This window comes from Babjeviella inositovora, assembly GCF_001661335.1.
Source record: "Babjeviella inositovora NRRL Y-12698 unplaced genomic scaffold BABINscaffold_3, whole genome shotgun sequence".
NCBI classification, from domain to species: domain Eukaryota; kingdom Fungi; phylum Ascomycota; class Pichiomycetes; order Serinales; genus Babjeviella; species Babjeviella inositovora.
In genome coordinates, this window is record NW_017566840.1 from 779,601 (window position 1) to 791,197 (window position 11,597).

Sequence of the window (11,597 nt, forward strand, 5' to 3'; positions counted from 1 at the left end):
CCATCGCTCCGAAGAAATAACCAGACTCTACATTAATCTAGACATATGAGGACGATCAACCAGTTGTGGACATATCGAGTTCTACCTAGCCATCCACACAATACCATCTCCACCCGCTATACATCCAAGAGCTCCACAAGCAAATTCCCACTCGGATACAACTCCTTGGTAGCCTCAATAGCCTGCTTACAAGCTTCGACCCGGACCTTTGGGAACGGTTGGATCAACTCAAAGTCAAACGCAAAGTCGTACGCGCTGATGGTTTCCGCTGAGGAGACGTCAAACACCTCTGCAATTCTCTCTACAACCGCTTCCTCCCCCTCTTCCCCCTCTTTGGCTGCATTCAAGTACAACCGCAACTGCACAAACAAGTAGATTTCGTAGTTTGTGGTTTCCTTAGGAAACTTCTTGACGATCCGCGACCCGTCACCGAGCCTGAACTGGATATTGGCCGAGTTTTCCCGCACCAAGCTGCTGTCATCGGTGAGCAAATGCGGGAAATTGAGCACATTAAACTGTAAAAATGTCTCTCTTAACGCAGCTCTGTTTGCCCTCTCGTTCTCTTCTTGCGCCTCCTCCTTTCTAGCCTCCTCCTCCTCCTTCATCTTTTGTTTTCTAGCCTCCTGCTTTGCCTTGTCGGCCTTGAGAGATGCTTCGTAGGCGGAATCTTGTTGCTGCTTGAGCAGTCTGGAGAACTCCGCATCCATTAAATCCATCCGCTCGGCAATCAACTGCGGCTCGTATTGGAACATGAGCGGCTGCACCTTTGTTATTATCTTCTTTGCCGTCATTTTCCGTCCGTGGTTGAACGTCCGCGCTGGTGCCACAATCGACATCGAGTGCATGGTACCGGGCCTGTTGGAAACGTTTGCAAGCATTGTGATAAACGGTAACTGTCTTGCCTTGTACACATGTCCAACCTCCCAGCCCTCGGGGTTGTACACGTGGGACAAGAATAGGTTCACCCTGTGCTCCTCCATGTACTCTCTGAACACCTTCGAATCGAGAGATGCCACTAACCGGGCGCAATCCGCGGAATCGTCCACCACCACCACCAAGAGCCATTCAAACCTGTTTTTGCACTTAGCGTACACCCCATTGAAGTTTGTCTCAACATATTGCAACCCATTGTTAGACTCCTTTTCAATACAATTGACTGATTCATGTTCATATGCGGCCCAATCCCCTTCACTAAAATCTGCCAGGGATTCCTTTTCGTTGTCACTTTTGTCCAACTCTTCACCTAGAAGCGCCTTCACACTGGTGTTGTCCAGGATCAAGGGAGGAACAAACACTCGCGGAAATGTGTTCCCCTGGCTCAGATTGAATAACCAGGGGAAAAGGATCTGGAGGAGGCGTGTTGCCACGTACAACAACGTCTTGGGCAAGAACCAGAGAATCACCACTAGTGGTGACGGCGGTTTGACCTCCTCCAGTCGTATCAAGCCCACGTTTCGCTCCCAGATGTTCGTGATTGGCAGCGCAGAGGCGAGCGGCAGGATCCCTGAGTCGTACATGTACATGTCTTCTTGCAAGTTCATTATCTGGGGGCCGGAGGCGCGGCGCTGGCGGAGTGCGCCCTGTGTTTCTTCGACCGGCGGCGTAGCAGTGGCAAAATTACCGTCAAAGAAGCGGGGTATCGCAACTTCCAAGTTCCAGTGGCATTCTTCTAGCAACGCGATGTTGCGTGCCAAGTCAGCGTCCTCAAAGGAGGTGATGTCCTTGTACTGGGCAAGTTTCAATTCCTGTTCCGGCAGCAATTCGGTCATGTGAATGGTAATGCAGTGGGTTTAGTGTATCGGAACTGATATCTGTGTAGATCAAGTGATGAGGAATGAGTAGTGAGAGCAGATAAGATCATTGGGTGTTAAGAAAGGAGCGCTTAATTAAGGATATCTAGAGTGCACGGAAAAGGACATGCCCTATGCGGTAACCGAAACCAGGCTGTTCTATTTGACTTGACTTTCAGCAATTAAATTGATTTAGGGGTTTAGATGAGGAATAAAGAGGAGTTACGGCACTGATGTGTTTAGAAATTAGTGATACTGAGAGACTTGCAATAGGTTTGGTTTTTGTATCTGTTAAGATATCGACAGGTCGGCCAACTAGTCTAACCTGCTAAGTTTGATATATAATCTGGCTAGCAGAAGTTACGGTATCTTGGTGAAATACACCCGGGATTGAATATAAGTAAATGGTGATATAATCTTATGCAGTTATTGATCTATGTTCTAATCATTTTCGGTGTTAAGGTCGCAGAGCCAAGTAAAGACCTGCTTACAATCTAGACTGAGTGGTAGGGATAGAGCAACGCTCAGAACTAAATGCTGGTTCAGTTACGTTAGTAATAGAAAGAAATATACGCATGGGACTTGGAATAGGGAGATACTACATGCTTCTTTGGTACACTCTAGATAGGGAGCTTTCCGGAATTACCACGAACATAACTTTAAGGCACACTTGTGCGCATCAGTAGGTCGTAACTTGACTTCAGTTCTGGCTAGATACACATCAACTCTACCCGGACTTGACGTTTATCAAACTAGAATGACAAAACAAAGAGAAAACCCAAAGCTGATACCATCAAATTGTGATTTAGCATTCAAAACCTCGGCCAGTCCCTCAAGTACATTATGTGCGACTGCACGTACCACGAGGAAATATTGGAGTTCTAAACCAGTGTGCTCAATAACAATTCCAGGGAGCCTTCCCCTCAGAGTGTTTTAAATACGACGAATCTTGGGTGGTCAGTGGATTGCTCCATCATGAGACAATGAACATACGGACAAGGTTCCACGCTTATTCCTCTTCATGCTTATTCCTCTTTCCTATGCCATAGATACAGAGCCAAATTCCGGTTAATAATCCCCTGCGATAGCCGTAATACGCGGCCCTATACCAAAATATAAATACATCAAATATAAATCATAGCCAACAAAAATGGTAAAATCCTCAACGTCAAGTCACTATTTGACTGGTATCGGGCCAAAAGGAAAATAGGATCATAGTATCAGTGATGCTCGGGGGAGCACATGGCACCAACAGGAGAGGAAATGTCAAATTGGAAATCAAGCAGGTTCAATAGTGAAAAGGAGTAAATCATATACATTCGGGATCATTCAACGGACCATTTGACATTGCGTAGCACTGTGTTCAGTGACATCTTCTGAACGTTCAAATCAAGTTAGTTATGTGGAGATCTATCACGGTTCTCATAGTTCGGCTTGTAGGAGTCCCTTGGCGGGCCGCCAAATTCTTCTCTAGGACGGTAGCTGTCTCTTTCTGAGTCTCTGTACCCGCCTCTATTGAAGCCTCTATCTTGATATCCACCTCTATCTTGGTATCCACCCCTATCCTGATACCCACCTCTGTCAAAGTTTCTACCTTGATATCCGCCTCTGTCTTGGAACCCTCTGTCTTGGAACCCTCTGTCTTGGTACCCACCTCTAGACGAGTAACCCCCGTCTGAGTACCCCCTGTTTGGATACCCGCGATCCTGATTCCCATAGTCTTGATACCCACCTCTTTCCAGGTACCCTCTTTCCGAATACCCTCTCTCTGGGTACCCTCTCTCTGGGTACTCCCTCTCCAGATATCTCCTATCCAGGAATCCTCTATCGGAGTATGCGCGGTCCTGGTAACCACCTCTGCCCCCTCGGGCTCCGCCCCTGCCTCCGTCATAGCCGCCTCTAAACCCGCCCCTGAAGCCACCTCTGCCCCTAAACCCACCTCTTTCTCGGCCTTCACGGGGCCTAGGGGGTGGTGGAGGGACATATTCCGAGGTGTCAAACGCCATAGTGACCATATAACCCCTGAATTCCTTGGCGGTGGCTCTTTCGACGGCGATTTCCAAGTCTCCTTGGCTAAAGAACTCGAATTTGGCCACGTTGGGACGGAGATGGTCCATGTAGCAGTAGGCGGGGGTCACGCCTGTTTCAGCCCGGACAAAGTCCTTGAGGTCCTGCCACGCGGAGTTTTCTGGGAGATCGGCCACGACGGCGCGGAACTTGCCACGGACATCTTCGCGGGACGCACGCGGGGGATATGAGCTGCCTGGGGCAGCACCCGGGCCCAGTGGATACCCACTCCCCGGGTATGAGCTACCCTGGGTATCCAGATACCCAGGCGAGTCTGTGTGTGAATTTCCCGAGGGCTCAGATCCCTCCCTTTCTAGCCGGGGGCCCCCTTTCTCACCCTGGGACTCAATTCCCTCCCCTTCGTTTTCTCTCTGTTTTGCAAATGAAACGTTTACCGGCTCAGAGTCAAACAATTCCTGGCCGTTGAGCTCGTTCAACGCGGCAAGGGCGTCGTCGGGCGACTGGAACGCGACAAAGGCGGACTCACCAACGATAGTAACGTCTGCAAGCGGGCCATACTTGGCAAAAATCCCGTCAATAACCGTCTCTTCAGCGGAACTGGGGACGGGCTGGATGAATAAACGGGTGTTGGATTCTGACATGTGTGGATGGTGGCGGAAGGGAGAGGGCTAAGGGCCAGGAGCTGCGTTTATATGGGACAGAAAATCTGGGCGGTAGCTACACGACGTACGTACCAGAGTATAACACGAACTCAGGCTTACGGGTTTATGAAAATGCTTATAGCATGGTATTAGTGGTTTATGTAAATATCATATACGGAATATTATTCATCTAGTAACCACTTGGACCCGGCAAAGTACACCGGACATTGGCTTATAGCTACAGCAAAAGACACGGATTGGTAGAAATCATACTTGCTACTGTACCAGAGGATATCCTTTCCAAATAATTTAATTAGATCATATTCACACCATGTTTGATATTCAAAACCATCACCAACCAAAATATACGATTGGAGAATCCCACCATCAACATATAACAGCAAAGAGTAATCACATCTGGTCGCTGTCCATCCGTTTAATATCCCGCGGCGGCGGTCCCACAGTGCATACACACAAAACCCAAGCTGCCCGCCAGCTTGCGCACCTCGAACTTGAGTCCGTGGCATGCCGCGCACTGGAGGTTATTGGCCTCCTTGGACGCACTCTCGGACGAGGCCAACGAGTCATTGTCATCATGCGCGAACATAATCTTGCGGTGGCTCAGGTCGTAGTCGGGCGTGAGCAACTCCAGTGGTTTCCGACGGTTCTCCGACATGCGCAAGTCCATACTGGCCAACGCTTTATCGGATCCCCGTATGTTCTTCTTCAAGCTCAAGCTCTCGGAGCTCAAATTGCGGCCGAGGCGCGCGGTGAGCGAGTTGCTGCGCGAGCGCGCAGGCTTGAGGCTCGCAGGCTTGAGGCTCGCAAGCTTCACCTCGCAGAGGTGGCGCCGTGCAAAGTACGCCACGTCTTGCCGGAAAACGCGGATTATCCCACGAGTATCGGCAGATACGATGATCATATCTGAGCCCGCGGTTGGTGACTCGCGCGGATCGTACAGATGGTCCGTCACGGTCATCCCTGGAAGCTTACACCCGGGCGGCGCAACCACTACGCCCGACAGAAGCGATAAACCCAGCACGACGCAGTATTCGGCGTTCTTCAGGGTGAGGTCGTAGATGGGATCGTTCGAGAGGCGGAGCGCAGCGAGTGTCGAAGGCGGCGCAAAGACCGCGGCAGTGACTGGGTCCTGGTGCGCGTGGAAGGCCGTGGACTCGCGCGAATGAGCACGCGCTGACGCTCGCCGCGCAAGCAGGTGACGCTTCCAGCGGCTCATGAGACTGTGCCCACCCTCGCCCGCAGCCGGCGCTTCATACTCGGGGTTGTCATACGTGTACTCGAGCGGCACGTTCGCGTTGGGCTTGTTTTCCCACACGTACACCCAGTGGTCCTCGGAGCCGGAAAGCACGTAGCGGCGGTCATCAGAAATGGTGGCCATGATCTGGGAGGAGGTGTTGGTCAGGCCGCGGAACTCGCTGACAATCGTCTTGGTGACGAGATCGAGGATTTTGATGCGGGAGTCGTTGGTAGTAATAAGGGCATACAGGTGTGCTGTGGTCCCGGCTGCATCAGGCGAGGCGATAGAGGCGCGCGTGGAGGTGAGCGTGGAGGCGCGCGTGGAGGCAGCGGCACGTGTGGATGAGCTACTTATAGAGCTGTCCGTGGCCGCACGTGCAGGTACGCCTGAGCTTGTGTCGCTCACACTTGAACTCTTATCGTGCGCGTTGCGGGCCTCTGGTTCGCCCTTGTAACATACAATGCCTGTAATCTTCGCAGACGCGCCATTTTTCGCCTTCGCGACCGCCGTGTGCGCAATCACCCCGAGCCCCTTGGTCTCCACAAAATAACAGCACCCGTTGAACCCACCCGCGAGACAATACTCACCGTCTCCGGTGAACGCGATAGCGGTGATGAGACACCCCAAGTCGCACTCATACGCAACCTCGCGTTCCAAGATCGACCACAAGCGGAGCTTCTTGTCGAGCGAGCCAGAGAGGAAGAAGCGGTCGTCGAGCGGGTGGAACGCGACCGAGGTCACGAAGTCGTCATGCTTGAATGTGTGGAGCGGCACGAGCCGGTCTACGTGCCAGAGAACAGCTGTACCGTCCATCGAGCCCGAAAGAAGAAAGTTGTTCTTAGACCATTCGAGCGTGAGAATCTCCTGGGTGTGGCCGCGGAAGACACGGTGAGGCGTGTCATGGAAGACAGGCGAATACGTCTGGGACTCATCGGCCGCGGTGTAGTAGCGGCGCTCGTACTCTAAGCGGTCGATCGGCGACGAGATAATTTTCCATACGCGGAGCACACCGTCGTGACCGGCTGCTGCGAGATACTTGCCGTCGCCGGAGAACTTCATGCAGTATGTGGCACGCGCGGCACCGATGTCCGCATCATCTGGAGACCCTGCGGCGAGTTCTTGTGCGAGATACAACTTACGGAGACAATCGGCCGTTCGTTTGTGGTGGCGGTGCGGACGGAGATACTTGGGCTGAACCAGGAGCCGATTGAGAGAGTACGAATCGCAGGCCCCCTGGTTCGGCTGCAGAGACAGGGGCGCAGGTTCCGCTGCGGGCTCGGCAGGTTTCGTCTGGGAAACACTCGTACACATGAATTTAACAGGACAGAGCGTGTGCCGTGACTGCGTCTTGGGCGCCTCCTCCAGTGTTTCGGACGACGTGTCGCCGAGGTCGAGCGCGAGGTGTGTGTGGCCGGAGGATGCAAGGCTAAGCATATCGAGGTCCGGTGGCGTCTCGTACGAGGCGACGGACTTGCGGTGAAGAAGTTTCGAGAGGAACCCGGGCGAGACGCTTGAGGCCAGCGACAGTCGCCGCGTGAACGTTGACAGCGTGAACGGTGACAGTCGCCGTGTAAAAGACGAAGCGGTTGATGGGGGTGAGTTCACAGACATGACCACGAAATGAAAACTAAATAGTTCAAATTTGAATGGGAGTAATTTCCTACTCTGGAAAAGAAATGAAGCGGTTTATGCCTTGCTTGTGAAGAGGAAAGGTATCCTGCTGGGGGATAAACACTGAGGGGTAATTTCTGAGTAGGGCTGTAGTATAGCTGCTGGAGCAATTGGTACTAACCGAAAGTGGATTGGTTTTATACAAAAGTCGGTGGTGGGCCTGTGTTGCTGGTTAATATGGACAGGGGTTGGTAGGGCTCAAGTTCGGATGTCTTGCAAGAAGAGAGTCGGGTTGGGAACAAGGATTTAAGCAAACCAAGATTGGAAGGCACGTCTGAGGAAAATGAAAGGCGTTAAGCGAGAAGGAGTACGGGTTTAAGTTGCAGGTGGCAATTTTCTGCTAGCCGCGCAAGACCTTTTCGTTTCCCCTGTCGCGGTTGTGCATAGTTTGCTGCCGGATGCGCGCGGCCCCCCAAATGCAGAGACAATAGAAAAATATGATAGTGGTTTAGACAAAGTTTGTGACGCAAGTGAACTTAAGCTTCTGTTCGATTCTAAACCCGGGATGGAAGAACGGACATAAGGCGAACATTCCACTTTGAAGTGGACGCTAATATTCACGCATTTTAGTTAATTCTTTGTAGTATGCATACCCCATTATTCGTAGGTCTCATCTGGGCAGTTGCTAGACTTTATGAGGTGGATGTGAATCCGGGCGAATCTCATCAGGGGACTTCCGCATATGCCGGAGTGAACAGACCTCGGAAGCATCTCGGAGGGCCTGTAGCCCGAGAAACCGGGCCTAAACTGCTAGTTTCTTTATGAAACTCAGGCCTAGACCCAATAAAAAGAATGCTCAAATCTCCCCTCGTTATATTTTCATTAAAATTCGCTTCGTAGTGTCACCCTTCAGTATAGCTCCCCTGAACAGTCGTGGCGCTGCCAAACCACGTGCCCGGCTAATTATACCGCATTCGGCACTGCGCTCACAGGCTTATCGGCCTGTAAAGCTGCTAGCATGTGACGTAGCCGCCGATTTCCCCGCGCCGCAATTCGGCTCGGCAGAGTGAACGCAGAAACACCAACGGGTAAACTCCTTCGCATTCGCCATCACTCTTTATTCAACCTAACACAGAAGTCTTGGATCTCAGATAAATATTTTGAATCACCTTGCCTACCTCAACCGGCTTGAACAAAAATCTATTTGCGTTCTTCTCCAGTGCTCTAACAGCCCCCCCCAGCGGTTCCATTATCCAATCCTTCTCCATGTCTCCATTTCAACTCCCGGTATTTCAGCTCCCGCCCAACACGGCCTTTCTCCCGGGTGTGCTTTATCGCGTGGCCCTCACCCCGGAAAGGGCCGCGTCCTTGCTCCTTCCCTTCCCGGACCTCTCCCAGGTTGATACCCAACAGGTCATCTCCTCTTTGAGCGGCCTTCCGCTGGTTCCGTTTACCCCCGAAACCCTCCAGGGCATCGATGCTGCGGGAAGCGCCCTCAGAAGTGTCGGTGCGCTTGTGTTGTGTCTTCCACAGACCAAGGTTGGGAGCGTGGCGCGCATTACCAACGTCCGCTTCGACACCGAAAGCAATAATAACGTGGTTGTCTCCTTCCACGCTCTCACCAGAGGCAGCGTCCAGACCTCTGACAACCTCGAGATCTCCCAGAAAGTTGTGCACATCTTCCGGGAACACCCCTCCAAGACTGAAAAGGCCTCGGCCATCGTGACTCGGTTTAACAAGTTGTACAGCGACATCCAAGAGTTTATTGCCAAGTATGACGGGGAGTCTTTGCTCCTGCTTTCACCGTTGGCCACATCCTTGCACATTCAATTCTCCTCCTCCGAATTTCAACAGGCTTTGAACCGCCTCCAAGGTATGTACACCAAGGACGCCAACATTCCAGTGTTGATGGATATTACCGCTGCCGTGATGCCAATCCCCTTTGCCGCCAAGTGCGAAATCCTCGCCTTGACCGACCCGCTCGCCCGGATCAGGTACGTTTTAAGTAATGTTATCGACTACTACATCGAGTTCTTTTCCACCATGAACAAGGCGATTGCGTACGTGGAGGAGTTTATGGGCCTGGCGACGGAGGTCCAGCGCGCCAAGTTTGTTACCGGGCAGTTGCGAAGCCTCAGAGGGTTGCTTGCCACTATTGGAAAGGACCAGAAAGATGGATTGAAAGCCCCTCAGCTCACGAAAGCCCCCCCAAGAGGCGTCTTGCGAAAGTCTGCTTCACTGTCTCCACCTGAAGACGACGAGTTGAAGCTTATTGCTGACTTCATTACCCGTTTACCCCTGATCTCGTCCATTTCTGACGACACCAAGCGGGTGTTGGAGGCTGACTTTCGCAAGTTGCAGCGTACGCCTCCACAGCAGTCTGAATGGCACGTGCTCCGCAGTTTCTTTGACATTGTCATTGATATGCCGTGGGACATCACCAGCTACGAGATTGGAGGTGCCAGGTTACTGGATTTGGACCTACACGAGGTCAAGCAGCAATTGGATAGGGATTCGTACGGGCTAGAGACCGTCAAGCGGAGATTGGTCCAATACCTCGCAGTTGTGAGGTTGCATGCCCAAAATGATGAGAGCACTTCTGCTGGCGGAAAGAATGTAGACAAAGACCCCTCCTTGGCGTCTTCCACTGCGCTCGTTCCATTTGATTTTTCCCAATCCAAGCCAGAGCCGCCCGCCTTGAGTAAGTCCGTGACCCGGGCCAAGCCCGTGAGAGCCCCGATTCTTCTCCTCGGTGGCCCGCCCGGGGTTGGTAAAACCTCCCTCGCCAAGTCCCTTGCAACCGCACTCAACCGTCCGTTCCAGCGTATTTCCCTCGGCGGTATCCGTGACGAGTCTGAGATCAGGGGCCACAGACGCACCTACGTTGGCGCCATGCCCGGGGCTATTGTCCTGGCACTCCGCCGGGCCCGGTGTATGGATCCGGTGATTCTTCTCGACGAAATTGACAAAGTGGTTGGCGGTCCTAACGCCGCAGGAAAGGTCCAGGGCGACCCGGCCGCGGCTCTTCTCGAAGTTTTGGATCCAGAGCAAAACTCCTCCTTCGTCGACCACTACCTCGGCTTCCCGGTGGATTTATCGCAGGTTGTATTCATCTGCACCGCCAATGAGCCTCATGAGCTTTCCAGACCGTTGTTTGACCGTATGGAATTTATCAACCTCCCGGCGTATGACTACGAGGAGAAGGTTGTGATCGCGCGCGACTTTTTGCTTCCGAGACAGATTGAGCGGAATGGCTTGGGGACCAAGGCTGTGGTGATGGACGATGAGGTCTTGAAGAAGATCACTATGGACTACACCACCGAAGCGGGAGTGCGTAACTTGGAGAGGACGATTGGGGCGATCTGCCGAGCCAAAACGGTGGAGCTCTCTGAGCGAGAGGATTATTCTCCAACGGTTTCTCTCGGCGACTTGACCAAGTACATCGGTTTGCCGACCCATCCATCGGAGTTGCAGCGCAGACGGTTTGTGTCGCCACAGGCCAGGGAGTACGGTGTGGTGAATGGCCTCAGCTACAATTCCAACGGCTCTGGTGGTGTTCTCGTGTTCGAGGCGATTGGGCTACCTGCCAAAAGCAGAAGCTTGCACATGACGGGAAGGTTGGGCGAGGTTTTAACCGAATCTGCCAACATTGCCATGACCTTTGTGCGCTCCATTCTCCACCGCAATCTTCTCGGGATGGATGCCCCAAAGATGGAGAACATTTTGTCCCAGTTTGACGCCACCGAGATTCACCTACACGTTCCAGAAGGAGGCATTTCAAAGGATGGGCCGTCTGCGGGGATCACCATGACCCTTGCGTTCCTCTCGCTTGCCATTCGGAAAGCGGTGCCAACCGATATTGCCATGACGGGTGAGATCACTCTCCGCGGACAGGTGTTGCCGATTGGTGGGGTCCGTGAAAAGCTCTTGGGCGCCCACATGGCCGGGATGAAGCGTGTGTTGTTGCCTCGGATTAACAGACGCGATGTGATCAAGGAGTACTGTGAATTGGCCCTTAACCAGGAAGGAGACTCGAACAAGTTTGGCGTTTTCGGAGATGGGAGTCTCTTGCGCGAGTTGATCCAGGCCGAGGAAATGTCTGGAAGCGTTATTTACGGAAAACCTGAAGCGTGGATCAAGGATCGCCTTGGGCTTGATATTTGCTATGTCGAAGAGTTCTGGGATGTGGTGAGGGCTGTTTGGGGTGGCGAGTTTGTCGGTAATTCTCACAGAGACGAAAGCAGGTTGTAAGGGTATTCGTCTCTCGCG

General features: G+C 52.5%; 4 protein-coding genes across 4 annotated transcripts; 1 reads left to right on the top strand and 3 right to left on the bottom strand.

The window, feature by feature from the left end:
- Nucleotides 1-116: 116 nt before the first annotated feature.
- On the bottom strand, nucleotides 117-1,769 carry BABINDRAFT_7044 (uncharacterized protein; the record flags this gene model as incomplete). The annotated part of the gene is made up of 1 exon (XM_019132555.1): nucleotides 117-1,769. One exon carries the CDS (start codon nucleotides 1,767-1,769, stop codon nucleotides 117-119), a length of 1,653 nt encoding a protein of 550 aa, XP_018986552.1.
- Nucleotides 1,770-2,955: 1,186 nt separating this feature from the next.
- Nucleotides 2,956-4,504, bottom strand: BABINDRAFT_121434 (uncharacterized protein). The gene has a single exon (XM_019126943.1). It carries the CDS (start codon nucleotides 4,457-4,459, stop codon nucleotides 3,185-3,187), a length of 1,275 nt encoding a protein of 424 aa, XP_018986553.1. The 5' UTR covers nucleotides 4,460-4,504; the 3' UTR covers nucleotides 2,956-3,184.
- A 216-nt stretch (nucleotides 4,505-4,720) lies between these two features.
- On the bottom strand, nucleotides 4,721-7,722 carry BABINDRAFT_160608 (uncharacterized protein). Its single transcript, XM_019128334.1, has one exon. It carries the CDS (start codon nucleotides 7,326-7,328, stop codon nucleotides 4,896-4,898), a length of 2,433 nt encoding a protein of 810 aa, XP_018986554.1. The 5' UTR covers nucleotides 7,329-7,722; the 3' UTR covers nucleotides 4,721-4,895.
- Nucleotides 7,723-8,594: 872 nt separating this feature from the next.
- On the top strand, nucleotides 8,595-11,579 carry BABINDRAFT_34071 (uncharacterized protein; the record flags this gene model as incomplete). Its single annotated transcript, XM_019131665.1, has 2 exons — nucleotides 8,595-9,944; nucleotides 10,017-11,579. The coding sequence occupies 2 exons, from the start codon at nucleotides 8,595-8,597 to the stop codon at nucleotides 11,577-11,579; spliced, it is 2,913 nt and encodes a 970-aa protein (XP_018986555.1).
- Between the last annotated feature and the right edge of the window lie 18 nt (nucleotides 11,580-11,597).

What these genes read in the sequence shown, in the direction of transcription:
- BABINDRAFT_121434 (XM_019126943.1), bottom strand. Translation starts at nt 4,459, where the DNA reads ATGTCAGAATCCAACACCCGTTTATTCATCCAGCCCGTCCCCAGTTCC.
- BABINDRAFT_160608 (XM_019128334.1), bottom strand. Translation starts at nt 7,328, where the DNA reads ATGTCTGTGAACTCACCCCCATCAACCGCTTCGTCTTTTACACGGCGA.